We start from the raw sequence: 27928 nt of genomic DNA on the forward strand, positions 1-27928 counted from the left end.
CCTACACTAGCATTAACAGTCTTGCTGTTGTACATACTGGGGCCCCTACTAAATAAAGCTTCTCTGTCCAGGTTAGTTATAATTTCTTCTGCTTTTGGATCAGTGGGTGACCAGCAGCGAGGAGGAGACGTATTTACTGGGCTTGTGCTTCTCTCAGAAAGAAAACCTAACTTGGACATCACATCACTATAGTTACAGTCACAGTCTTCAGCTTCGGCATTGTAAGATGGTGAAGGAGGAGAAAGAATTGTATGAGTCCTTTTTCTGAAAGACAAAGTTCTTTTAATATTTCTACTACCTGTTTTTTGTGGTTTTCCAGATTTTTTCTTGGTTGACTTATGTTTTGCTTTCCTCCTGTGACTTTTCTTTGGTGTTAGTGGATAAATAGGATATTTGGTTGCAGGAGAGTCAGGAACTTTTGGCCAAAAGTCCTTTAAAGGTGCAAGCTTTCTATATAAGTTCATCTTTTCCTCTGTGAGCACTACTCTTTCCTCACTAGAATCTACTTTCCCTAGTTTAACAAGCATATTTTTTCTCCCTCTAAATCTATTGATGATAATATATTTGATAATAACAGGTGGCAGTTTCTTAGAAAGCTTCCTACGCTTTCGTGACTTCTGAGACCCTTCCAAACTTTCAACACTTTCCATTGGCTGAGGTAGATTAATTCTTGAGTTGTGTGTGACAAAGCTCGACTCACTGTCTTCAGGCTCATAATTCACCTTCCGTTTCGTCCGGAGGGTATATTTATTCCCACACAATCCAAATGACTGCTCACTTTCAAGAGACCCATCTGCAAACTGGCAGTCGGTGTAATTAGCAGTACTTGTAGGCATTTTGTTTTCAAAAGCCTCAGGAGGAACTAAGTCACTAGGTAAAGCACTGTCCTTATCAGGAAGGTTACTACAAGCATTACCTTGTGAGTAGCAGCTTTCCTTCACTGATGCAACATCATTCACACCTGCAGGCTCCTGATGATTGATAAAACTATGTTTCTTTTTATTCAGCTTCAACCTGGACTGTTTGTTGCCTTGCTGCAGTTTGTATGTCACAGGAGCTAACTTCTGTGGTCGACTGAGACAATTAGAAAGAACAACACTAGGGAAGAACATATAATGTGCTGCTTGTTGGCTGAGGCTTGGCTTTTCTGCCTTATGCTCCTGAAATTCTTCATACCTAATTTTAAGCTTATTAAGGCCACCTTCATCAGTGTTATTTTCAAGCGAATGTACCACAGTTCGACTGCCTCCTGAACAAGACACCAACTCACAATTCTCTGTAACTGTTGCTGGAAAGAAACTATTTATACTTGCACTGCTGGATTTTTCATTTACTTCAGAGGACATTTTACCTTTGGAGTGGCTTGAGTGGCTCAAGTCAGAAAAGTTAAATAAGTTTTTATTCAGCATGCTGTCACCAATGTGGCGGCCCACATGCATGAAAGAGACATCTTTTTCAGCCTTTCTGATACTAGTATACTTCCTACTAGGTATCTGTCTGCTCACTGATGAAATGTCATCTTCATACTCAAAAATATTATTTTCACATGAAGTTACTGGGAGATTATCTTTCTTGTTACTCTCCTTGTGAGAATTTTCTGTGTGGGTACTATTGCTGAATGGAGTTGGGTACTTGGCTGAGTAAGTGTTTTCTTTTGTAAGAGAATGGACTGAAAGTTCAGGTCTTGTTTCTGTGTTTGGTTGTGAGAGGTCTTCTACTAAATCTTCATTATTCAAAACATGGTTAGAAAGGGCACTTGTGTGTTTACACTGAAAAGTGATTTTAGCAGAAGATGGGGGCTCTAGCGTAGCAGCATCTTTGTGAAAGATTGAGGTCTTCACAGACATCTTGCTTGTTGCAACGACGGAGGAGTGAGTTCGAGAACTTTCATTATTCAAAGGATTGTCTGAAATGGAAAATAAGCAATCTTACTCTAGTTTTCCTGCAAAAAAACACAAACCTAAGGCATTAACAATTTTAATGACATTTTCCTGAAAGCCCTCCCATCCAGAGAAGAAATAAAGCCTTTCTAAATCACACTGCATTTATGATCACGAGCACTACAGACCCTGAGTACATGAGCTGCTTTCTCAGTTGCTTTATCACATTGTCAGGACAATTGTGTCTCAGCCCTTCTGCCAGTTACTCCTAAACTGTAGGCTTGCATTCAGTTGCCAAAGATTTCATGCTGGTTTTATGAAAGAAGGCTTTTATGATCACTTCCCAATAGCTAAGTACAAACAGGTTGATTTCTAGAGAAGTGTTTATCCTGCTTTGTCCCTGGGAAGAAGGCACACTCACTGATTGTAAAAAACAAAGACCTTCTTTAGATGACTCTCCCCATGCAGAAATGTCATCGCACAGGAAGCTGAAGTCCAATCTTGCAGCATGGCAAGGGTGTCCTGTGCTCTAAGCACAGGTAGCTGGCTGCACTGTTCTACAGCAGAGCAACCCACCACCCACCCAGGTGTTTGCCAGGAGCTGGCACCACAGAGTAAGACCATTAATTCAGGTCCATGATAACATCCCCACACTGCTCTGGAGCTGCACTAACTGTCCTGGCCAGGCTGGTACTTTCACCACATGTGCTACAGGAGATTGTGGACAGGCAAGTGGGAAGTAACCAATTAAGAACCAGTTTGCAGCAGCTGTGTGCTTGCTCATAACCACAATGAACACCAAGCACCTGGAAGGAGCTGATTGCTCTGCAGAGAGGCATTTGCTGCAGAGCTCCTGGCACACAGCAACCTGTTCCTGTGCCCACAGCTGCAGCACTGAAGGGGACAACACTTATGAAACCTGCTATATGACCCACAAGCACGTGGCACACAGTCATACTAGACAGGGGATCCTTTGGGCTCTAAGTCTCAACCAGTCTGGAGATTATCTTAGATTCATGCTGCCTTCAGCTTCACCATTTATTTGCTGCAGGGTGAGAAAAATAAAATGAAGACTCAACCTGTTTCCAGTAACATTTTCTAGTGCATACACAGAGTCTCTGAGCTGTGAAACCAGCTGGGAGATGCTGCCTATGATTCTTGGAGGGTAGGAGTCCACACAAAAAATGAGGATTAACTGAAAACCAAGAAAATGGTGAACACTTGGAGATAACTGGCCATTCAGATATAAAGATTCCAAAAATACTTGTCAGGCAGTCAGGCTATGGTCACAGACTCATGAGTGGATAAGCATTTTCTGATTTAGAGGAGGTGGACTGAGATCTGTTTTGAATTTACTGTATCTCCTATTATAAGGTGATGTAAAAGTTCACAGTAATAAACTCATTCTAAGCTCATATTCTTCTTTTGCATGTCCTATTTCATATCCTTAAAACATTCTCAAATTCAAACAATCATTTTAAATACAGTCTCATCAGTCAGAAGCATCCCTTTTTACATTAAATTACAAAGCACTGCAAATACAGACATTAAAACTGTGTATTTTGCAAAATCAAACCATATTATGATTACACATTAAGCCTACCATTCTACCTATAAAAGCAAAGGAAAAAGCCAACTATGCATTAAAGAGTGAACATGAAAGAGTAGGTGTCTTTGTGATGAGATCACATAGCTCACCTTCTCTAAAACACAACTGCTAATACATATATTAAGACACATGTATTTTATGTACTTATAGAAAAGATGAGAATTGTCATTTTTGTCAAATAGCTTCATGAGACACAAACAGAAATTTTGTAGAGGGTTACACTCCTGCCCTGAAGAGCAAATGCAGTAATAGGAAATGAGATTTATGCATAATCACAAACAAGATTTTACATCAACCAATTTGTGCTACAGATGGAGAAAGAAGCTTCTTTACAAAGTGATGTTAACCACAAATTTTAAAATTTTAAGCCATTGAAGTATGACTAACTTCTAAACAAAGAAGAAACAGTATTGATTAGATCAAGAAGAAATGTGAATCTAGAACTGAGAAAACCCTGCATACGGGTGGGGTTTGTTCCACACAAGATCCATATATTTTACACCGTTTTGTTCAACAGAATTTAAAAAATGTTAAAATATGTAATTATCTAATGAAAAAAAACATTATTAATATATTTGTCTAACCTCAAAGTGTGTATTCTATTAACTAAGGTTATTTAATCAAAGACAGCAGGTTATAAAGAGATGGCAAGAGAAAGCTCTATAGATTAATTTAATTTTTTATACATTTTAAAAGGCAGATTCTTCTACATCAGTTTGGCCCCAGCACAGTTCTAGCTCATGCAATGCCATTTGCTGAATGAAACACAGGCTCAAGCCAACGCTTACTATATTTTAGCATGTGTGGCAAATACCTAGAAAGCAAAGAAGCAACTAAACTTACAATACATTTACTATTTACAATTTATTCCTAACAGGCTAAATGATCCTACAAAAGAATTAATTTTAAGACCATATTTGCATAACAAGTGGTAACAGAAAGATACCCCTTGCAACAATGCAACTGTCTTTTCAAAAAAATTAATTGAACAATGACCTTTTTTTGATCAATAAAACAACAGAAATGCAGATTCTGGTAACTTGCAGAGGGCACTGAGTTTAAAATATTGCTGGCTTGTAAGGAAGCTGTCAAGGGCCTGCTTCTGCAATCCACTGAGAATGTTTCCTTCCAATTGAAACAAGAATTAGAAATGGTTACCACTGCTGAGATTAGCAAATTCATCTGAAAACTAACTATGACCCAGTTAATAATTTAACTTCCAAACTGTTTTTCTGTTTACTTACCACCATTTTCATCTGCAGTCCCATCTAACTGAGGTATAGAGAGATTACTTAGGAGCACATTGTTACCACTCCACTCCATTTCTTCCTCTGAAGATGAATCCTCTTCTGTTGAACTTCGATGTGTATTTTTGCCAGCTGACCTAAGAGAAAAATGAAGGCACTAATTAATGCACAATACCCCTCTTAGATAATACCATTATGCACAGGGAACCTCAAAATCCAAGGGCTGTGGTGCTGTACGGTTATATCATTTGAGAAAGCAAAGGGCAACAAACAAATAATTGTTACAATTCTTGCTGAGAAAATAAAAATATGATTTGCTGTTACTATTTTAAGAGGCAACAACTACAGACAAAACCAGCAGGATTCACTAGCTTAAGCTAAAGACAAGGCACTTAGATGCTTAATTTTATTTCAATTTTACTGAAATCTAATTCCATTGCTTGAAAGTGTTTGAAATTTGAAGACTAAATCAACTGTGCAAAATTACTTCAGTTTAGCTCTTAGCAAACAGATGCTTAATTTTTTTAAAGGAATTTTTACTATAACATTTCTCTCTCTTGGCAAGCTTAGCTAAAGCACAATCACAAAACCAATGCTTTTTTCTTCCCCCCCCCCCGAACACTCTGAAGTTGCTGATGCTTAAGCTGCTTCACTGTTCTACACTGCAATTTTTACAGTTAAAAATCTGCTGGGAAAAAAAAAAGTAGCAAATCTAGGAAGAAATGCTTCTCTGAATTTTTCAGGTTTTTAAGGTGGCATGGCTTTATATGGGGGAAAAAAAAAACAAAAAAAAAAACAACTATAGAAAAACCCAAAATACAAACCCTGTGATTCTAGAAGCACTTGGGAATTTTATTTCTTCTTCTTTAAAACAAAGTGTGAAATGGACGTAATTTTTCATAGAAATAAGCTACTCTGTGGCTACCAGAGAGAAATCCAGGTAAATATGAAGGAATTGAGGTTTGGGGTGTTGTTTTGATTGCTTTGTTTATTGTTTTTAAGACAACAATAATCTAGCCTAGTAGCTTGTTGTATCAAAACATTATTGTGTAGTACCTCAACAGGTATAAATACAAAGGTTTTGAAGTTAAAGGAAGGAAAATCCACTCTAACCTTTTGAAGAACTCTTATCTGTGGAGATAACTGTTCGATCAGAGCAAGAATTATACACAGAACACCCCAGCCACCTGAATGTGCTCAGCACGTAGTCAGCTTAGGTCAAGCCATGTTTATTTGTTCAGAAACAAATAAACCCCCAAAGTGGCTTCATAATTAACTCAAGTCTGGAAGCAGCAAGACTTGCAAGAGAGACTTTACCAAGCACAGCTAGGTACACAGCAGCCACAACCTAAGAAATGAGCTTAGTTCTCCCTCTTCTATGCTCCTGAAACATGGAAAAGCACAGTGCAAAGACATTCAGCTCTACTTGCAAATGGATGTCAAACTGAGGAGATCAGTCAGTACTCCAGAAAGCAAGGCTGCTCTTTCAAAGGACCTCAATAGGCTGGGGAACGAGCTGACAGGAATCTCCTGGACTTCAAAAATAAACCACCCAACTGTCACACAAATGAGATGAAAGAACCTGCAGTATTGCTGCAGGCAGGGAGAGAGCTGGCTAGAAAATGGCTTGGTGGAAAAGGATGCAAAAGGCCCTGGTGGACAAGTAGCTGAAAGGGAGAGTGTGAGTGTGCCTTGGTAGCAAAGGTGGAGCTGCACCCTGGGCTGTGACTGCAAGACTAGGGCCAGAATCAGCAGTTGTGAGGCTGAATCTGGAGCACTGTGCTCAGCCTGGGGCTTCCCACTGCAAGGCAGACACTGACACACTGGAGCAAATCCAGCTGAGGAGCACCAGGGTGACTGGGGGCCAGAGCACATGATGTACAAGAAGAGGCTAAAGAACAGGATTTATTCAGCCTTGAGAAAAAAATAAGAGGTCTTGTTGCACTTGTCAAACATCCAATGGATGGCTATAAAGACGATTAATCCAGATTCAGAGGTGAGCAGGGATGCACCAGGGAATGGTATGTACACAGAAAATACTCATTTTGAGGGTGTTCAAACATTGGAACAGTTGTCCATGCAGGCTAAGAAATATCTGTCTCTGGAGATACTCAAACCTTGACCAGATAAGGCCTTGAGCAACTGATCTATCTGCAGCTGCTTTCACCAGAGCATTGGACTCTAAAGCATTCAGATGTTTCTTCCAACTTGAATTATGTTATAATACTGTGTATGAAGCAAATCTTGGTCAACTTTAGTAAACCCAGTCAGGATGGAAACAACTTCTGCAGATAAGAACTTGGTTCTCTCTGCATTCAAGCCCACCAGTTTAGATTCCAGGAACATTTGAGTAACACAGCATCAGACCACCACACATGAACCAGTCCAGGTCTTGGTGGGCATTTTGCTCCAGTTCAGCACAAATCAAACCCAAGACATTTAAATCCATCAGTAGGATGTAGTTACTTCTTAAAATTTCAATATATCTTTTGAGATAATGGAAGTCCAGCAAATACCTAAGAAGAGCAAAGTGACAGTATGGATACAGTAGGATACATTAGGATGGAGTGAAGATAGACTGAGCCTAAGCAGAGTAAGGTTGGATCCATCATCAGACGCAAAGTGGCTCTTTCTGCGGGAACAGAATCACACGGGGGCAGACATATCTGTGCTCACTTCTGAACAGTCCAATTTCTGCAGAGGTCACACTGAAGCCAAGCCTGGCATTCCACCTGAACAGGAGCTGCCACCCTGTTGCACACTGTCCCTAGTGCTTTCTGAAGGACTTCACACGGAGGCATCTACAAGTGTGCTATTCAGGACCCAGCTCAACAAGTCTGATGAGTTTTTAAAATATGATTCTTTATTGCATCAAATCAGTTAGTTGCTTGAGGATCCCACCTGTCCCCAGAAGCTGTACAGTCATGCTCACACTGAGCTGTCCCTGAGCCAATCCATCCTGCAAGATATAGGCTGGTTTTACAGAGAAACAACTACTAAACTGAAGAGTAACATTGTTTCAGGTAGAAATTCCAAGTTTTCAGACTAACAGGAAGGAAAAAAACCCAAGAAAACCAAAGGTCAGATAGGAAAAGTAGCTTTGGAGATTAATAATCTCTAGAACTAGAAGACTAGTGATCTAACTTCTGATTCTGCTACAACTTTTCTGTATATCTTCAGGAAAGAAAATATTAAATACTTCAGTCCCTCTCTTGCTCTCTGAATCACAGTATAATTATTATTTCTGATGTAAAAATATATATAAGAGAGAATGTTATATCTGAAGACTCTCACCTTTCAAATAGAATTATAAATATCAAAAGGTCTGCCCAAAGCAGGGGTGAAGAGAAACTGAATATACCTTCTTTCAACACCTGTCAGTGCAGGCTGTACAAAAGGTCATTACAACCTGAGAAGGTGTTCCAAGAATCTTGGCCCTAAAAATATTCAACATGCTGACCTTTAGCAGCTCAGCAGAGTGAAAAACATTCAAGTCTTGATTTAAGCTTTGAGCATGGAAACAAATGGGTGTTTTTCTCAGGTTTGTGTGTCTTCTCCAGAATACTTCTTAAAATATTCACTTCAGTACAAGTGAGGGGCACACAAGATGTGCAAGGTATGTCTGAGCATTTGTACGACATCCAGGGGCTGACTTTAAAGGAGGTTACAACTGAAGTTTTTCTATTAGGAATTGCAGGACAAAAAACCATCTTGATTTTTCATCTCAAACCTAAATGTTTCATCCTTATTTCTACATAAAGCTGACAATTCACAGCACCATCTCCATCACTGCATTCCAGCCCAAGATCTGCACAGATCTTTCCCCTGCTGCCAACAGAGAGCTCTCTACAGCTCACTGGGCTCGCACCACTCTTGAAAACTGGATGGGAGGGAGGAAGGATTTGGCAGTAAAGAACATATAAAGAAAAGAAAATCACACAGGTACCTTCTTTTTGGCCCAGGCTCTTCTGTGCTACTGTCCCACCTCTGGGACATGACCAAGCTAAGCTCCATCTCCTCCTTCTCGCGCTGCGGCTCGTTCTCTTCGTCATCGCTGTTCTGAGAGTTTCGACAGTTCCCGAGAGAACGATGGTGAGAAAGGGTTTTGTGATGTCCCATCTGAAATCCATCGTTCTCCAATCCAGCCAACAGATCAATCATGGCCTCATCAGCACCACTGTCCACTGCAGAAAAAGCCCAAGTAGTATTTGTATTTTGTTCTACTTGCAAATGACTAGTTATAGTCTATCAGTAAAAAAAAAACAAACAAACAAGGGAAACCAAAACCCCCCAACACTTAAAAATCTAATAGTTCACTACTGTCTAGAGCAAGGCAGGCTAAAGAAACAGAGGTCTTTTTATATCTTATCTTTCAAAGTCGTATGATTTATCTTTTCTAGCTCTTTATCTATAATCCTCATGACCTCCTTTCTGCCTTCCTCTTCTAATTGCAGTAATTCTGTGGCAGCTCTTCTCTCTCTCTCTCTCTCTCTCCCCACTGACCACCTCCTCACATTCTGTGGAACCTCACTCCCCCTGTCCTGAATCATCCCTGTCTTCTCTGGCTTTCACCATGTCAGTGGCTGCATCAGCCTTCATGGGCACTTCTCTCTGCATCACTGGGAAGAATTCCAATCACTGCAGCTCATGAAAGGTGCTGTTGATTTTGACCAACTATTTATCCTCTCCTTCTGTCCCTTACTATCATGCTTAACTTCACCTCCCTTTTCACTATAACTTATTCCTAGGTTCTCTTGAACACACAAAAAAGTTTATCTGATTCATTCCTCCCTTTATTTTTTTAATTTTCCTTTATTTCACCCAGGCTTACACTAAACCCTGCACTTGCCTTCTCATTCTTTATTTTTATTTCTTAAACATCCTTCCAAGCCACAACTGTTTCTCACTCTCCTCCTGCTTACCTTTCATCTGACCTCATAACCAATTTATGATCTCCAGTCTACCAGGCATCTTTGTTACTTCTCTCTCCTTCTCCTCTGGCTGAAGAACTACAATCTCTACTTTCCTTCCTCAGGAAATATCATATGACTTACAATGATCCTGAGAATCATATAAAATAGGTCTCAACATCAGTGAGGAAGGCATTTTCCATGTTTTACAAAGGCTTCACAAAGCACCATGTAACCATTTAGAATGGAAACCATCCCCTTTGCCAGAGCTCTGAATTAACCCACTTTCCACATCACTTTCTGTCCTTGGCTCCTTTGCACTTAACTCCAACTTTACCTCCCTTTAATAAAAACCTTTTTGTGTACTTCACAACAGCAACAGGAGGGCACTTCAGAGCCCCTGTGACACTAAGACTCTACACAGACATAGGAAAGACTAGTTCATGCTATGGAAGAGCATGAGACTCTCAGATGCAATGTGCTACTCAGGGTCACACAAGACACCAGCAATTAGCAGCACCATGATAATAATAATAAAGAAACTGCAGGACAAAAAAGAAAGAAGTCATAAAATCTCTATTTGAGTCTGTAGTCAGTGGGAAAAACAGACCCTTTCAACACTGCTGTTTGGTTGAGGAATCCACACATAGTTATAAGATGTACCCTTGATACTGTGTCAGCCTCTTCTATCCTCTCAGTATTCTCCCTCCAAAAAAGAACAAATCAATGCTCATGTTTGCTAGCTCCCACATAACTTTACTTACAGTTCTCTTGATAAACCCAAGCCCTTGCCTATAAAATTTCTACAACCAAAATCTTGCCTACTTTCTCCAAAATAAAGAGCACTGAAAAATGCTCTTAATCTCATTCCTTCCTGTGCAAGAGAAGACTGTACATTGCTGTACAGTGTCTCACCCACAGACATATGTTGCTGCCCATGCACATATTCACACCATGGATGTGTCACAAGCACTGGAGGCTATGGGGGTCAGGTATTTTTCCCCCCTCTACACCTTGTAATATCAGCTTTAGTGCATATTAACACTACAGCTTATATTTACATAAGAATATATATAGAGACAGCATAAACTACATGCTTTTCACTTCCTTTAGAGTAACTGAACTATTTCTACCTGAAGTAGCTTTGTTGTGTTATTTTATTGTTGTTTTCCCCTCATGCCACCCACATCTGTTTGCTGTTGCTTTTTTTCTCCATCTTTAATGTTTCACTTCTGGTGTCTTCACCTTCATCCATTTTTTTGTATCCAAATTTTGGGAAATGCTCTGCTGCAACTTGCCTCTCAAGATCAGCCTACTATATTTCAGTATTTCCAGACAGCTGAGCTTCTAAAGGTAGCCCATAAGCATGCTCTTTATCATAACTGTAAGAAAGATGCAGTAACTGCAACACTATTAATGGATAAACAGTCACAATTATCTTTATTCTGGTGGTTTTAGTCCTATAACCCCGGGTGCACAAGGAAGGGCAATACCTTTAAGAGACTGCAATGGGCTGACCTGGCAAGGGGACAGGTTGAGTGAACCATGAAGCACAGAGCAGTCTCTACAAATACACTATCCTGGTGACACTTTGGAAAAATATTTGTTTTTTTGGCAGTGGTAGTGGAGAGGGTGGGGGGTGTATGAATTCTCAATCTGACGAACTCCTTGAAGTAAAGTACCTACTTTCTTTCATGACTAGTAACCTAAGTAAACACAACAATGACTGTGGAACAACAAAACAGCCTGCAAGAAAAGACATTTCAGTCATACTCACTAAAAACTGTAGTCTGACTCAGTCTTTGAGACAAAGACTGAAAGCTCTGACTATTCTCCACGATGTTTAAAATTGCTTCTTCATTAATAACTGCTTCCTCTTCTTTATCAGTATGCATCTTACTGGATTCTTTAAAAGAAAAACAAAAAGTGAAAGGATAAAATTTCCAGGAGTCACAGACAACAATACATTATGAAAGCAAGCCACTTGTAAATGGATTCACTATTCAAGTCTGTTTCCATTATTTGCTACAGCAATTTTAAAAAGGTTTAATTTAACAACGATGAAAATAAAAGCAAAATGACTCTTCATTTTTTCATAACTGACAATCAGATCCTCCTTGGCTTACTTCTGCTAACAGTATAAACAGCCAAAGCATGACATAGATTTATGCCTAAACAATTATGCTGTTAAAAATACTCACCTTTGTTCACCTTTTTATCTTTATGCACTTCTACCATATTAGCTGGCGTACACTGAAAGGCTTCAGGGGAAAGTACCTCAGAATGTAGTGTTAGCTCAGCAGAGAACTCCTCTGATCCATTACTGTAGTCCACTGATCCTGACAACGTTCTAGTTAATTGAAAACCAATTTTTAAATGCATATTTAAGGTTGGCATTGAATACTATACTTTATGGCAAATGGCTGAACACTTACACAGAGAAGTCATTTTGCTTGAGGATTTCTTTAAGTCTCTTCTGAAAAAACTTTTCACTCTCTGTTGCTGGCACAAATCCACGGTCTTTAAAATGTAAAAAAATGTTATTTAGTTTTACTTTGATCTCTCAACACAGAGAGGAACTAAAATTCCTAATTCTATTAGGAAATGGATCAAAGTTGAAGTGTCCACTACTTTTAAGTGCCACATTGGAAAGCTGATTTTTCAAGTGTACTTAAACATTTTAAAATGCTTCACATACTCCCACTGATCTCATTTACAACAGCATTTACAAATCATGCTGCAACTGCACCAAGGTGAACATTCAGGATAAGAACAATCAGTAAACAATTCTGAAAAGTCTGGATCATGCAGCCTGAATAACTCTACACAGAAATGCAGGAAGACCAGCCAGAAAGCAGCCTGCCTCAGCCAGGAACCTGCCTCGTCTCTTCCTGCACTGCTCTACCTCACCTGCCAGCTACCACTCATATCTCAACAGAAACACAGCCTAGGTTCTGCAGGGAGTAGCTCTGCTCATTATACCGTTGGTGTGCAGAGCATGGTCTTCCCTGTGCAAGGAATTTTACTTAAAAACACAAGGATTTGTCCATCCTAGAATTTTCATCTAACATAACATCAGCTGTAATTCCACAGTAATTCAAAGGAACTACCATTGTGCATAAACTACCATGAAAAGCTTCAACAGAAGAGATTTCATTTTGCCATTATTTAAACATTTACACATTTTCCAGCACAAAGCATGCAGTCTTGACTGGCACAGAGTGACCTTCAAGATCATCCAGTCCCAACCCCCTGCATGGGCAGGGACACCTCCCACCAGCTCAGGCTGCTCCAAGCCCCATCCAACCTGCCCTTCAACACTGCCAGGGATGGGGCAGCCACAGCTTCCCTGGGCAACCTGGGCCAGGCTCTCACCACCCTCACACTCCACAATTTCCTCCTCATGTCTCACCTCAATCTCCCCTCCTCCAGTTTTAAACCATTACACCCCTTATCCTATCACTACAAGCCCTTGTCAAAAGCCTTCTTGTTTTGTTCCATTTTTTCCTCACTCTTTTTCAGAAGAATTCACTCTGTCTGGGATGCTTTGCACTGAGCTGCATCTACATGCTGCATCTTGCTTTTAAAATTGGAATACACACCCTGGGCAACCAGTAAGCTTGGAACTGAAACAACAGGACATCTAAAAATCCCTAAAACTTCATATATGGCTTTAAATTCTGCCTCCTGCTTTCTTCTAATTCATAGTTCTTGACAAACAGCTGCTGACTTTTTTACCTTGTGACTCAGGTGTCTTGATCTGAGAGGATTCACATTTCTGCCTCCGTCGCTGCTTTTCATCTTCCCATATAGCTTGTAAACCAGGATTCCTGCCAATCTGGGCTGAAATATGGATCAACACGTGAAGGGAAATCTGTCAATGTGACAAAAAGTATTCTTCCCTCCAAATTAGATGTTGACACTCTTCAACTTTTTTGTCTTTCTAACCTGTTGGGTTTTTAATTCCACTTCTTGCCTTACTCTAGGATTCAGTGTTAAGTACAAGTTAAGGTGTAACTTTGTTTTCTAGATCTACTATTTTTTTTCTGAATGTAGATCTGGCTTTTGTTGGTCTTCTCACCAAGTATGTGTATGTATGTGTAGATGTATGTACATACACACAAAGCTGTTGATATTCCACTTACTCTCCTTATAGGTCTGAAACCTTTTATTATGAATTAACAAAAAACTCTTTCTATTGCTCTGACTTTAGGCTACACTTACAACTTGTTTTCTCCCAGAGTTCATTAAATGTTTGTTATTTTTTTAAACTTCAGAAATTTATATATCAGCAATTCACTAATACTGAAATCTGGACTATGGCTTAACCAAGATGAGCCTTAAAAAAGATGGCAATATAGCTCCTGCCCTAAAAGATTTTACACAGAAAGTTATTAAACACTTCACCTTCAATATCCAGTTGATTTAAAATGTCAGCAGCCACAGCATCCACCTCCAACTCACAGGTACTTTGTGGCTCAACACCATTCAACATTAAAGAGCTGCAACAACATAAATACCACAGGTTAATTTTATCAATGTGCTGAATTTGAAACATGCATCATCACTGTTTTCTAACTGGACTAATACCTAAAACATTTCAGGGGGAACAGGGGTGGATGAGTACCTGAATACAGAATTGCAAGTTCTCATCCTCACCTTCCAGTCCATAAATTAAAGGTAATTTCCAAATATAATTATATGAGAAATTTGTAGCTTAAACATAAAGGGATTAGCTTCTCCTTTTGTGGGGAAAAGCGAAAAAAGTGGTACACAACTCTAAATACTACAGCACTGACAAGAATGTTCTCCTCCTCAAACCCAAGTTGAAATGTGCTGTAGAACTCTCAGCCTATAGGAACATCTGCATTCAGATCATCTTGTGAACAGAAAACACAAGGGCCAGAATTCTTCTCTCTCCTTCACAGTCCAGAGCAATTCAAAACAGGTTAATTCTCCCAACCAGAGAAATGAAACAAAAAAAAGTTTTATTTTTCAGTTTTTAAAAATTTATTTAGGGGGAATATAAACATGGTATTAGCATCCCAAACATGAGTAGAACTAAGGACAGCTGGCTTGGTAAAGACTTAAAATACCAGAAACACAGCCCAGCTTGTATAATGATCTGATGATCTTTCTGCTGTGCCTTCTCAGCTCTGCTAAGGTCAGTGGCCTTCCACCTGCTGCTATCAGTGAACTGATTTTAAGGAGCAAATGGAGGAAGCTAAGAAAAAGAAACTTTCTTCCAGGTTTATGTGGAAGTCTGTTTACCCTTTTCAAATTTAAGGAAACACAGAAAGTCCCCTTGAAGTTTCCCATACTTAAGATATGGTAATCAGTTAAAATATGTTATTGTTCAGGACTCTTTGACTGGCAACTTACAACATCTACTTGTATTACTACATCCCCTGATGTACATAGAGCCTTAAAAATCCCTGCACAGAATATAAGATATAATTCATTAACATTTTCGATGTTCTCCATAAGTTTTGAATAGTAGTCATTGTAGCACAAGGAGGTAGCAAGTGATGTAATTAAAAGCTGGATATCCCTGATGCATTCTCTGAAAATTAAGTGTTTAATTATATAGAAATATTAAATCTGAAAGAAATGTAAAATTAAACTGCTTCACTTACACTGTAAGAGCAAAAATCTAATGGCTTTTCTCAAAACATCAGAGCACTCAACCACAAAAATATTCTGAATTCCTAAAAGGCTTCAAGACATCAGATTTATTATCAAGAGATAAGATAGCATGCCAGGAAAAAAACAAAACTGACATCTTCAACACATGGTCAGACATGTGCTCTTCCCTAAGTCTGTTATCCATGGGCAGAGCGTGTTGATTTGCTCAGCAGAGAGCCAATTAAAAGTACTATGATGGCTCTTGCAAGAAAGCTCTAAAATACCTTTTCTGAATTTGCAGCAGCAGAAAACCAACAAGTTCTCTCAAATGCACTGCAAAAATAAACTGGTTTAAACAAGCCAAACCAAAGGTAAAGGGCTGCTTTCATAGCAGCTTCAGTGGCCTCCTGCTTTAGCATCACACAACTCCTGAGAGACTTGTCAGCCCATGTGAAGTCCATGCTGTACATGAAGGACACAACAAAGGTACTTCTAAAGAGGTGTAACATTTCCCCCATCTCACTTCCTCCTGGCCTTCAGCTTTCCTTTCCCCCACAAGAACCCTTTCCTCCATAAACTGAAGACTGTTAGGTGGCAGGGTCATGCACAGAAAAAAAGGAGACTGTTAGGCTGTAACTACTTTATTACACTTCTATTTATTTGTCCACCTATGAAAACATAACAATCAATTGAAATACCAACTGCATTGTGCCTCATGTCAAAACAGCTTCCATCATTGTTAGAGAGAACACTGAGACTTCACGAGGAAATCAGAAAATTACTCAACTCTAAAATAATGAGGTTCTGAAAAAGTCCACTCATCTCCAGTGGAGATAAAAAACCTCAGTAAACTTACAGCTTGTTAGGTTAACTGCTTGGGCAAGGAACCGGACAAGGTAGAAATAAACAGTTCTAGAAATGCAGGCAGAAGTTAAACCAGCCCTAGTACATCTATTTACTGGCACTTGGAATGGAACAGGACTGAAAGGAGATCTAGTTATTTGGTCATTGATTTGTTCTCTATAGCCCAATCATACAAAGGTCAATTTGTGTAACTAGTTGAGTTGACTCCTGGGTAGGAAAGCAATATTCCCTAATTTAAGGGTGACTGTGATAACCTCAGCCTCTCTACAGAAGACTCAGCTTTCAAGAATAGTCTTTGCTCTCCTCCTGTATCACACTGCAATAGTGGAACTTTTATTGGAAAGTAAAATCCTGTGCTATACATAATGTGAAACTGAGAAAGAAAACAGAAATCTCTTGCAATTGGATTTTAAATGAAGCGAGGGATAAGAAAAAAGGAACAAGCATCATGAAAGTCAGTTTTAGAAACTGCCTGAAACTCAACATTTTGAAAGCATATAGTTTAAAAGCAGAAAAAAGAAAGTTGCAACAATAATTTCTTGGCAGCCATACTTTTAAGATTTGTGATGTCACATTTTGTGGCTGCATTAACATATCAAATGTATTTTCCAGTCTGTATGTAAATGTATGTTTCGATTACAGCAAAAGAAGGCAGAGTAGGGTATTTATTTATTCTAACCATCCAAAAATAGTCTGGCAGAAGTTGTGAAGCACTTATCACATAGAACTCACTAACAGCTGTAAGATGCTGTGCAGTAATGTATGATCAGCAATCCCTCCCAGTCAGCAGTACTGTTTCAGAGTTGTGAGAATTGAGAGAGCACGTCACAGGACTCCTGACTGACAGCCCATGCCCTAATGCACCCTTTAAGGACAATCCATTGCCACCACTTCCCTCTCTTCCCAGCCATGCCCATCAGCTGAAAAATAAGTCTATATCATCAAAATGCACACTTTTCCTGTCACACACTTAGGGTGCTGCCATTCCTCCAAGCATTCAGAGCCTGCCCATGATGGCAGGCAAGCTCAAACCTACATTTTGATCACAGAACAGGAAATGACTGAGAGATCACTGGGAAACAAGAACAAGGGAGGAGGCTGCAAAAATCCTGTCTGCTCCCTTCATGAAATCAAAGTGTTTCTGGGAGCAAGTGAAACAAGATCACACTACACATTGGGCACGGATATCAGAAGAGTTTCTGATTGAAAACAAGTTTCTGCTGAAACAAGTTCTGTGATGACCACATCTTAGGTATTTACAACGTTAAACTGAGGATAGTAGATAAGAAGTTAACCCCACAAAGAATCTGAAAGTTATCACTCTACACTGGTAAGGACTCTCCATTTTGACACAATAATTTTCCATATTCTGTTCACAGAAAAAAAAATTAAATTCTTTGTTTGCAAGATGTTCCAGTGACTTGAACAATGCACACATTCTGTGGAGAATCAAACAGCTCCTGACCAGCGAGAACTGCAATTACGACAGCCACGAACCCTGCAGAAATCTGTAACGTGATATAACTGCTAGACTGCTCAACAGGGTTATTTGTCAGATCTCCCCACTTCCATATAAACTAGCATTCAATAGTTAATCGAGGATTTAAAAAAGAAAGTTCCTCAAAAGCATTTTTTCAGTCATTTGCCTTTAACACATCATGTCCAAGTGGTAGACTTGACTAGCAGATTATTTCAGGTCTGATGTTTAGCAGCAAGCTCTCTCATTGGAACTCAGTCTTTCATCAGTTACCTGAGGGAAAATATAAATGTTTCTCATGTGAAAAACTCCTTTTGTCAAATCAATTGGATAGCACTGCCAGGCTCAGGTGACTACTGCCTGTTTTAAGGTGGGCTTTGTAGGTTCCAGTCTGATAACACTGGCAAGTATTGTACCTTAAAGCCAGGGATCCCTGGGTACTAGAGGCTTTGGACATTTCTCTGCTTTGTAACAGAATCATTCTAGAATTACATGAAAAAACAACTGTCCCTGGTTTAATATAGGATGTTAAATAGAGTGGCAAGTTAGTGATTTAGAGATCTGCCAGGAGCAAGACTGGACATGGCTGGGTTAAACACTGCTCTGGAAAAGTGGCAGAGCAGCAAGGTGCTGTCTACTACTGGGAAGTGAGTTCAGACACCAAGGAATTCTGGCATAGCCCTCAGATGCTTTTTTGAAATAAGAAACCCCCACTGGCATTTACTCATGCAAAATGTTGCTAATGTCACATACGTAACTGCTGAAGAATATTTTGCATGTTACCTCCCAGATATCCAGCATCAGATTTCAACCACTTGACATACTGTACTGCAAAGACAAGAAATGCCACATCACTGGCACTACTGGGCTAAACCAGGAAACTCAGGTGCCACTTGCAGCAAGAACGTGACGGAACATGGACTGTCTCTCAAATTTAATCTTCATGCTCATAAATCAAAGATAATGAGTGTAAGCAGACATCCGAATCACTAAGAAAACAAGGCAGCCCTGGAGATTCTGTGGTCTCAAACAACATTTGATTGTCTTTTCCCCTTTTGCTTTTTCTTGAAAGAACAACTAACATTGTGAGTGTCCAGGCAAAAGGCAGGTTTTGAAAGATTGATGAGATCTTTGTATCTGACCTAGAGGACAAGCAATGGCTCAGCAGCTCTGCACTGACACAGGAGGAACCCCAAATGCTGCTGCAAATAGCAGTCAAACAGTGAATATAGTGAAAGTGTTTTGCTGAATGATTCATTAAACAGTTAAACATCTCAACTTGAACTCAAGAAATCAGGATAATAAAGTGAGGGGAGTGTGCTGATGTTGCGCAAGAAATGAGAAATCAATGTTCCTGTTGACACAGCCATGCAGAGACAGAATGTTTGGGATACAGGCTGTACTTTGTTAAGGAAAGACAGAATGTGTAGGTATTCCCTACAACCATTAAACTTGCTTAGCTTTTCCTCTGAAGTTGTAGGCTAGAAACACCTTTCAAAAACCAGACAGATGAACTTGCCACATGGATTCCTATTGTTACCTCCCAGTTAGACTTTAGCAACTAGATGCCACGAAGTGTCAGATGACCAAAACTACACCAAGAAATTAAATAACAATTGTCTGTGTTACTTAGCACCTTTTTAAAAACAAACAAACAAAACATATAAGGGTCCTCTAAATGAGAGGCTGGAGCCCTCTAGTATATACAAGTTGAAGTATATAAGAAAACACAGCATACATTAAAAAAAATGGGCATGCTGACCTTGGTATTTCATCTTCTTCCCATTCAATGAAAGATGCACTACTTGAATTCTCTGTCAAATGAATTCTGTGACGTTTACTTACACCCGATGTATCACCTAGAAAGAAAATTAGGATAAGAAATTAATTCATTTACACAGCAAAATTCCTTACACATAATTATATAATTGTATTTATTATTGCCCAAATGCTCCTGAAGAATAAACACCACTGCATATCAACTTCAAAAAGCAATTATGCTCTCTTTCAGTGATTGAACTAACATGCAGATACATATAAAAATAAAAATATATTCTCAACACACTGACATTATTCAAATTATATTTGCTGTGTTCTAGTCATATCTTAGCCTAAATTTATTTAGCTCTTCCTATTTGCACGAGTTTCAAAGTAAATCATGCAGAGTTGATATAAACTTCAGAATTTTTAAGTGTCTCAAATCCCAGTGGAAATTAAAAGGCAAGAAAAGACTAAATTCTACTTCACACTTTTCTTCTTTCTTATCTGTGAGCTGAAAGAGAATACAAAATATATTCCAGGTGCAGTGGCAGTAGCAGTAAGTGAAAACCTGCAATAAAGGCAGATGCTGTCTGACCTACAAATAAAGACAATGTTGTATAAGCTTGCTCAGAGGTTTCAGTGTAAGGAAGTGTCTTCCAAAGTCATGCTGGAGAAGTCACCTCCTTGTGGTCTCCTCATGAACCTTCACTCTTCAGAGGAGGGAAAGACAATACACACAGGATGCAGCTCAAGAAAGACAAAAGCCCAGGAATGGGATTGGGAGGAGGTGGCACAGAAGACCTTGAAAACTACAGAGTCTTCCATGTCTACATGAAAGAACAGCCTACATGTTTCCTGTTGACCTCTCTAAGCCTTCAAAACAATCTACCCGTCTCAGTGAGAACAGTATCACTGAAAATAGGCTCCTGAAACTCCATGCACTCATCTATTGCTGTCTGAAGATACATAGAATTAATTGGAAAAAAATAAAGTCAGCATGATTCCCACTTGTTGTTTTTTACAAAAAAGATACTTCACCATTCTCTTCAATTCTTGCTCTAGCTGTAGGAACAACTCTGATTAAGTAAATTACACTTATTTTTCTAAATGTTAAGTACCAAGGACATTATGGTTTTCCTATTGTTATCTCCCCAATATACTGAAGCATTTAGATAATATTATGGATGTTCCTGCCAAACTTAATCTTCATGTAAGTGTGTACATTCAAAATGCCAACCTAATTCTTTAAGATGGAGATTTAAATTACTTTTCTTGGCTCAGACATTTCTATTACAAATTTCACCCTAGAGCAAATGACCTCAGTACAAACACAAGTGTCTTAATAAAAAATAGTCACCAGAACGATTAGCCAGAATTCTGTAAAAGCACTACCACAGGAAAAAATGAATTGTAATTGATACAAGGATCAAAAACAAACATAAAGAAAATTAACACAATGGTACCGGTATGCTATCTGTCAGGTGCATTTGTCAACTAAATATTAACGTTTTAATCCTCTAACTTGAAAAGAGGTGTGATCATCTTGTGAAAATGTTCACAGCAGCACTGCTGACAGAACACATTTCCTGATCCACAGCACCTCATTTCAGGGAGCAGACTCCTCCCCAGGCCCAACTCACAGGCACAAAAAAGAAAAACAACAGAAAACCACACATGGAGTTTGCTTTGAAACAGAGAGCAAACTACAGGGAAACAACATGATACCCACTCAGCCACAACCTACAGCAAAAACCTGGCAGCTAGTGACACCTTGTTCAAAATGGTAGTTTTTAACCTTCAAAACAGTTATTCAGTCTTAAGAAACAAACACCTTACTTTTTCTCCTTGCCTTTCTGAATTTGACAGCAGCCAGGTTTATTAAATTCATTCCATATAAGTTGTAGTCTATAAAGAGTTGAAGGAGGTAGGGAATATGGGCTTCATGAGGCTGGTAAGATTTGTTCATTATGGCTCCACCTTGCAGAAGCTCACACACTCTAAAGACAATTAGGACAAAAAGCAAAAATTATTTCAGTACAACAATGCTGATATTTGATCTTATAAAAATATAAAATACTTAAACTTCTTACATTTTGTTGTATTTTTAACTTTAGAATTTTGTTTTCACAATCACAGATGCACAGAAGTTACCTCTGCTAATGATGACTCAATATTTGGGTGTTAATTACAAAGGAGCTGTGAATCCTCCAGCTTAAAAGAAAAAAAAACAAACCCTCTGGAAACTCATCATGCCATGTGCTGTTCCTGCAACTGACCCAAAACCACTAGAGTCCATGGGAATCTTTCTACTGAATAACTGGGGGAGCTGCACGCCCACTCAGCAGTAAAAGCTCTGGAAGTCTCTCTAGCTCACTCTGACATACATACAAAGATCTCCTCAGTTTTAAAGTTCTGTTCTGTATCCATAGAAGCAAGATTCCAAGAACTCCCTAGAAGCATGACCAGTCTGCTCTTTTAAATACCTACACATTAAACAAATAACCGCAGGTATTTGCATAATTATAAATGGGTGCAATAAACTTATCTCCAAGTAACAAGATGTATCTACAGATCAGAGAACAGCACAAAGCACCTCTACATGCAACCAGCTGGGTTAGGAAAAAAGTTTGACACAGAAATGTGTTAGTGCTTGTTTGGATAGGAGTCATTCAGTCACAAGAAGCTCCCAAACTCAGAACAACTGTCACATCACACATGCATAGAGATTACACTGAGACAGAAATCTGACATCAGGAAAAATTTGGTCAGCCTAGACACAAACCCAGACAATCTACCTTATGATAACATATTAGTTCTTTAAACAATACAGTTATAACAGGTGATACTAAACACTCAAAGAGACAGCAGTTGATGTTTGAGAAATAATTCCTTATTTATTCTGTAACAGTCAGGTTGAGATCAACTGTGTTTTCATTTAACAGAGAATTAGTCTATTGTGAAACAGAGAAACTGCCTAATAACAAAAATTATCCTCCATGTATATTTTAATTTTGATAATTGGTGCCAGAATTAAAAGACTCAAAAATTTATTTAATATATAAAAAGAATACTACATTGTTCTCCTGTCTTGCTTAAGAGTTACAGGAAAAGTACCCTCATGAGAATTTGTTCAAGTGTTCAAGAATTAGAGTTAATACAAGACAACTAAAGGCAAGCACATCTGGTCTTGCTTTTCTGACCTGCTACTGCTTAATAAAAGGTTCTTGCTGTGCTTAAAATTAGCAATTTTCTTACGTGTTTTGAAAAATCTGGACACCAATTTCGTTGCTTTTGTTTTGTTAATATGTACGTGAATCTGTTGCTAAAAAGTCAATTTTGAAGCAAGGTACAAGGAAATCAGCCAGAATTTCTTATCACTACATCCTTACCTTTTTACCATTGCAGGATTGTAAAGATAAATCTTCATGAACTGTCTCTCCTTTTCATGGTAACCATAAAAAGGCCTGGAGAGGAAGAAGTAAAATCAAGAAGCTAGCCAGTTATGCTGTGGCATTTATTGAACCATCTTTTACTATAAAGATCATTAAAATCCAGGGAAAAAATTAGAAGGTAAACTACATATCCAGGAGAAGGAAAATTCCCACATGTCAGCCCAAAAGAGACCACTATATTATGATATAAATGGTTGGAGATTAAAAAAAAAAAAAATAGGCCCTATGTGTGTCAAAGTATCTAAAAAAATAATAATTAGGAGGCACTTCTGGCTTGACATTGTTTCTCAGTTTCCCCACATGTAAAGACTCTGATGGCAAACCATTATAATAGCACTTTTAATAAACGTATCTGTGCTGGACTGCTTCAAAACCAGTGTTCAGCCTGTCTGAGAAATGCTGCAACAAAGTCCTTAAGGACATTAATTCTGCATATCAGGTGAAAAAGAGTAAATACCAGCTGTTTAATATAAGTAACTGAACCATCAAAACAGTTTGAAAGAGTGAAGAGCTACCCCTTTTCACTGATTCCTAATGATCTTGTGCAGTAAATGAGGCATGAACAGTGAAGAATATAGATGTAGGAATGCAATTAAAGAAAACACAATGAGTATGTCCAGACCAAACTGAGGTTGAAGAGGCAGCATTGATTCTAGTATTTCCTGCCTGAATTACTGACTTTTCAGCATCCAGAATTATAATCTCAAACATGCTTGTAAAACAGCAAGTAAGGGGCCATAATTCAGCACACTGAGTGAATGCAAGAAGTCTAGTTTGCAATCACCAAAAGCAAAGTCAACAGAAACTCAGGTAAGCCCACATTTAGATGTTATCTCTACAAATAAGATGCCTTTATTAAAAATGTATAAAATAATGCAACTGGGATGCTTGCTTGCTAAGTCTAAAATATGAAGTTCAGTAGTAAGAGGGATTTCAGCCCTAAATTAAATGCAAACTCAGCAGAACTACACCACTGTAGCATTAGCACTGCTGTCCTCCACATGGTTAAATATGCACACATTTAATATCTCCAAAAGCTACACTGAACTGCTTAAAAATCGTTTATGATGTTAAAATTGAACTAAGTTGAAACAACAAACTTTAAGCTGAAAAGGAGGAGATCAGATCTCGTACAACAAATCAAACTCTTTCTTACAGCAACAGTATAAACCTAACACCAGGCTATATACACTAACTCACTACAACTCCATGTGCTATAGGCATGTCAATTAAAAGCTACTTTAAAAAAACCATCAGCACTTGCATAACAAGTGCTCCACACTCACACTGACACGGGTGAGAAAGATTCACAACGCTTCGAAGGCTAGTTGTGAACACCTGCTTTACATACACAGTGCACAAGGACAGCATCTTTTGCCTCCTTTTATTCCTGGACCTCAACTACGTTTGGAAGTTAATGAAAAAAAAAAGTAATATATCTTGTTAAATCTGTAAAAATAACACCCTTCCTGCTAATCCAGAAGAGAAGGGATAAAATGACCTCCAAGTTTTCAAGAAAAAATTTCTGTTTCTCACCACAGAGACACTGTATTATCTAGGAGCAAAATCTGAGTCAGGTCAGGATAGAAGAAAAGGGATTTGTGTAACTCTGTAAGCATGTCTATCTACCCAGGTCCAGACAAAGGTTTATTACAGTCTCTGTTAGGTGCTTCCCATCAGCAAACAAAACCCCAGGAAACACTCTCTCCTGTGCTCATTTGAGGCAAGGAGCATCTGACTTCCAGTAATTACTGTTTTGAAGCTGTACGGGAGGTGAAAAAGGTGCAGGTTCTCCTAATCTTTGCCTGCTGTTTTCTCCCTGATTCAAAGAGTGTCTTCAGCAGTTTAATCTGCCCAGCTCTCACTGGTGAGATGAATGGTTATACTCCAATTCCCAGTTCTCACAAAACCAAGAAATCTGGGGGTTAGCTTCCTTGTTACTGCAAAACCACATCAGAAAGTTCTGATTAAAAAAGAAAGTTATTGAAACACTTTACTAAGCAATATGTAGAAGATATTAATAAAACTGGCTGGGAATAGAAAGGTTATCTTCTTAACAGTTGGAAAGAACATACTTCAAAAGTGCACTAAAAAAAAGTAAAAGATAGTGCTGCACAATGCTTAAAATTAGCATTTACATTGTTCTGAAGATGAAAAAACATTAAAAAGTCAACACATGTATAGGCTGTGTTCCTCCAGGACAGCTTCCTATTATTCATCATGATTTGACATATTTTCCATCCTTGGTTATACAAGTTAAATAAAAATGAAGAGAATCTTTAAAATGTTAATACTGAATAATAGAATGTAGTTCCAGCAGTAGTATAAAGCTACACCAAATAAAACATGACAGACAGCTCAACAGGTAAGTAAATCAATGTTTAAGAGCCTCTGCTTCCTAGCCTGGGCTGCTGGAAGAATCAGATGGATAAACACAACCTGACAGTCTCTGGGATGTGCTTCCTAAAGGAGCCATCTTAGATGAACAGAGAAAAGGAGACCTAGAGTCAGGTTCCTGCAAGACATGTCTGGTCATAGAGAACCTAGAATAACCTGGACAGGTAGAAAATGTTGTCTGGAATGTACTGCTGAGAGAGCAGAGACAGGAAAAGCTAAAAGGAAGAGATCTGGAAAAACAACAGTAGAATCCAAATTTGGGAAAAAATGGTGTCGAGTGTTTGGAGGAAAACCTGTTGATTATGTTAAAGTCAAAGCAAGTAAGAAGAGTTTTTTTAGTAGTTGTACAGGCCTGTACAAAGACATACATGGGGGAAAAGAAAAAGGAAAAGCACTGCAGTCACCCAGGTCCACGCTCAGTGCCTTGATGTAGTGCAATTGCAACATTTCAGAATAAATAACCAAAAATCCTAACAGGTCATACTTACATTCCAGATACCAACGACACTTTGAAAACATGTTGAACAGTAGAAGAGGGATTGCCTAAAGCCACATTCAGTGCTCTGTCAATGCTGAATGCCACTTGACGGAGATAATATTCTGGATGCTGTCCAAAACCATCGTATGGTACATAGAGGTAAGGGAAGATACCATGTAAGTGGAGACAAGTCTTCTGACCTAAAAACAAAAGGTAAACATTTATTTTCTAATAACAACTTTTTCTTGAGTAGTCCCCAAGTTTAATTTTTTTTCAGGTTATTTTCAGGTTCTGCAGACAGGATACATTTATAACACCAGTTCAGGTGTGTTTCAAACAAATGGTACCAACTTACAGCAGTTCTCACATTTGAGTCACTGACAAAAGCAGAACAGAACATGACACACACAGTGGCAATTCCTCTCCTAACAATTTTCTTTATAGTAACAACACATCACCTCTCTGAGAACAACTCTGCATACCTGAGGGTTAATAGTTTCCCAGCCTTTGTGAAAATTTAGCGGAATCTAAGTTCTTCCCACACACAACCTCCCAGACATTAAAAAGAGCCTCCAGAGCATGTGTGGAGCCATTCAATAATCTAGTTACCAAAGGCGTAAATTGCAACTCAGAAAAAAATAACATCCTTTTCAGCTTTATGGATCCTGGAGAAGTCTCTACAGCATATGCAGGTCTCCAGCTTTCTAACAACATGCTCACTTCTCAGTTTAGGTTTCATGAGTCTGCAGTAACAGCAGAAGGAAAGAACACACCATGAAAACCACAGCTTGAACTTCTGCTTCAGACAAGGCAGAACACTGATGTGGACCAAGATTTTCCAAATCTACCCCAATTCGGGGGGGCTGGTCTCAAGTGTCATGCACGTTGTCTGTTCTTTCCTCACAAGAGCAAAACAGAGCATGCAGTCACTCCCAAAACTAACACTGGATCCTGCTCAGCCTCCTTCTAGTCCCAGAAATCATTCATGACTTGTCACTGGTCACTGCAATAGCTTCACAGAAAAATGCAGTAAGCAGATGTTGGTGATTAACCCTCAGGACAGGCAAAGTATAGAACCTTGCACTAGGGTTGGAGAAGCTCTCTGCACAAAGACAGCAAAGCAGCACCTAAAGGCAGTGCTTTCATCAACCAGGAGAGAAATACTGCAAAGAAGTAACACCACTTCCCTGATCCACAAGACAAATGATAATACTTCCAGAAGTCTATTATTTCAAGCTGAGGTTATTTCTATGCAGGTGGACTTTGGCTGAACTACCTGCACTTATTCACACTCCAATCAGTGCACTGCTGGCCACCCCGTGCAGGCAGCTGTGAGTCAATCAAAATGCAGGAAGAACTCTGGCAGAATCAGGAGTGCTTTCAAATTTTCACACCTGTGGAACTCATGCCTCCAAAGACCATAAATAGCACAGCACTTTTTTTACTGTATTGTCCTTCCAATATTTATCAGATCTCCACATCATGTCTAGAAGTGAAAGAAACTGCTTAAAGGCAGGCATTACAAGTCCATTTTCCAAGGAGAATGTTATTTGCCCTATAAGTCATCCTCACAAAGTCTCTTCTGCAATGTTTAAACACAACCTGTATACACATACATCATAGAATGCCTTGGGTTGGAAGGGACCTCTAAAGGTCATCTAGTCCAACCTTCCTTCAGTAAGCAGGGACATCTCACACTAGAACAGATTGCTCAGACCCTACTATTAAGGTCACCATCTATGATGAATTCTGTCCATGCTTTTAAACTATTTCAGGAGAAGAAACACAAAACTTTTGAGATGATGAGACACTCAGTTAACAAGTTGGCTATTTGAAAAGAAACTGCAAACTAAATGTTAATATAGATGAGTAGCCAGAATAATAATGAATCAATACTTTTAAAAAACTACAAATGCAGTATTTTTGGATAGTAAAGAATGTAAGCTCTACCGAGCTTGTAAGTCAGTACTGAGGTCAAGTCACCCCAAAGCAACCACACACAAGGTTTCAGAATCTGTTCTACCTACAAACAGCCAAATCCAGTATTTTTACTTTAGACTGACCTAACGTTGAGGCTACAGGCAAAGCTCTACAGTCCCCAATTCGTTTCACCCCAGGGAAGAATGCAAGATTGCTACAGTAAGAATAAGTGGCTGACTCCACAGCTCAGGGGCCTTCCAGCCTCAGTGATGTTCATGCATTAGGTAGGATACTTCTAAAATACAAAA

General features: G+C 38.9%; 1 protein-coding gene across 1 annotated transcript in view; it reads right to left on the reverse strand.

Annotated features, from left to right (window-relative positions):
* REV3L (REV3-like, polymerase (DNA directed), zeta, catalytic subunit) overlaps nt 1-27107 on the reverse strand; it is a 69517-nt gene extending 42410 nt beyond the window's left edge. The window contains exons 1-13 of the mRNA XM_010008390.1: nt 27095-27107; nt 25711-25900; nt 22763-22837; nt 21210-21370; nt 19375-19471; nt 14054-14148; nt 13385-13489; nt 12082-12166; nt 11844-11996; nt 11424-11545; nt 8683-8920; nt 4734-4873; nt 4-1906 (exon numbers count right to left, since the gene is read on the reverse strand). Of these exons, the coding sequence (XP_010006692.1) occupies nt 4-1906; nt 4734-4873; nt 8683-8920; nt 11424-11545; nt 11844-11996; nt 12082-12166; nt 13385-13489; nt 14054-14148; nt 19375-19471; nt 21210-21370; nt 22763-22837; nt 25711-25900; nt 27095-27107 (3377 nt within the window). The remainder of the gene's footprint in view (nt 1-3; nt 1907-4733; nt 4874-8682; nt 8921-11423; nt 11546-11843; nt 11997-12081; nt 12167-13384; nt 13490-14053; nt 14149-19374; nt 19472-21209; nt 21371-22762; nt 22838-25710; nt 25901-27094) is intronic.
* Nucleotides 27108-27928: the final 821 nt, after the last annotated feature.

This window comes from Chaetura pelagica, unplaced genomic scaffold, assembly GCF_000747805.2.
Source record: "Chaetura pelagica isolate M959 unplaced genomic scaffold, ChaPel_1.0 scaffold62, whole genome shotgun sequence".
NCBI classification, from domain to species: Eukaryota; Metazoa; Chordata; class Aves; order Apodiformes; family Apodidae; genus Chaetura; species Chaetura pelagica.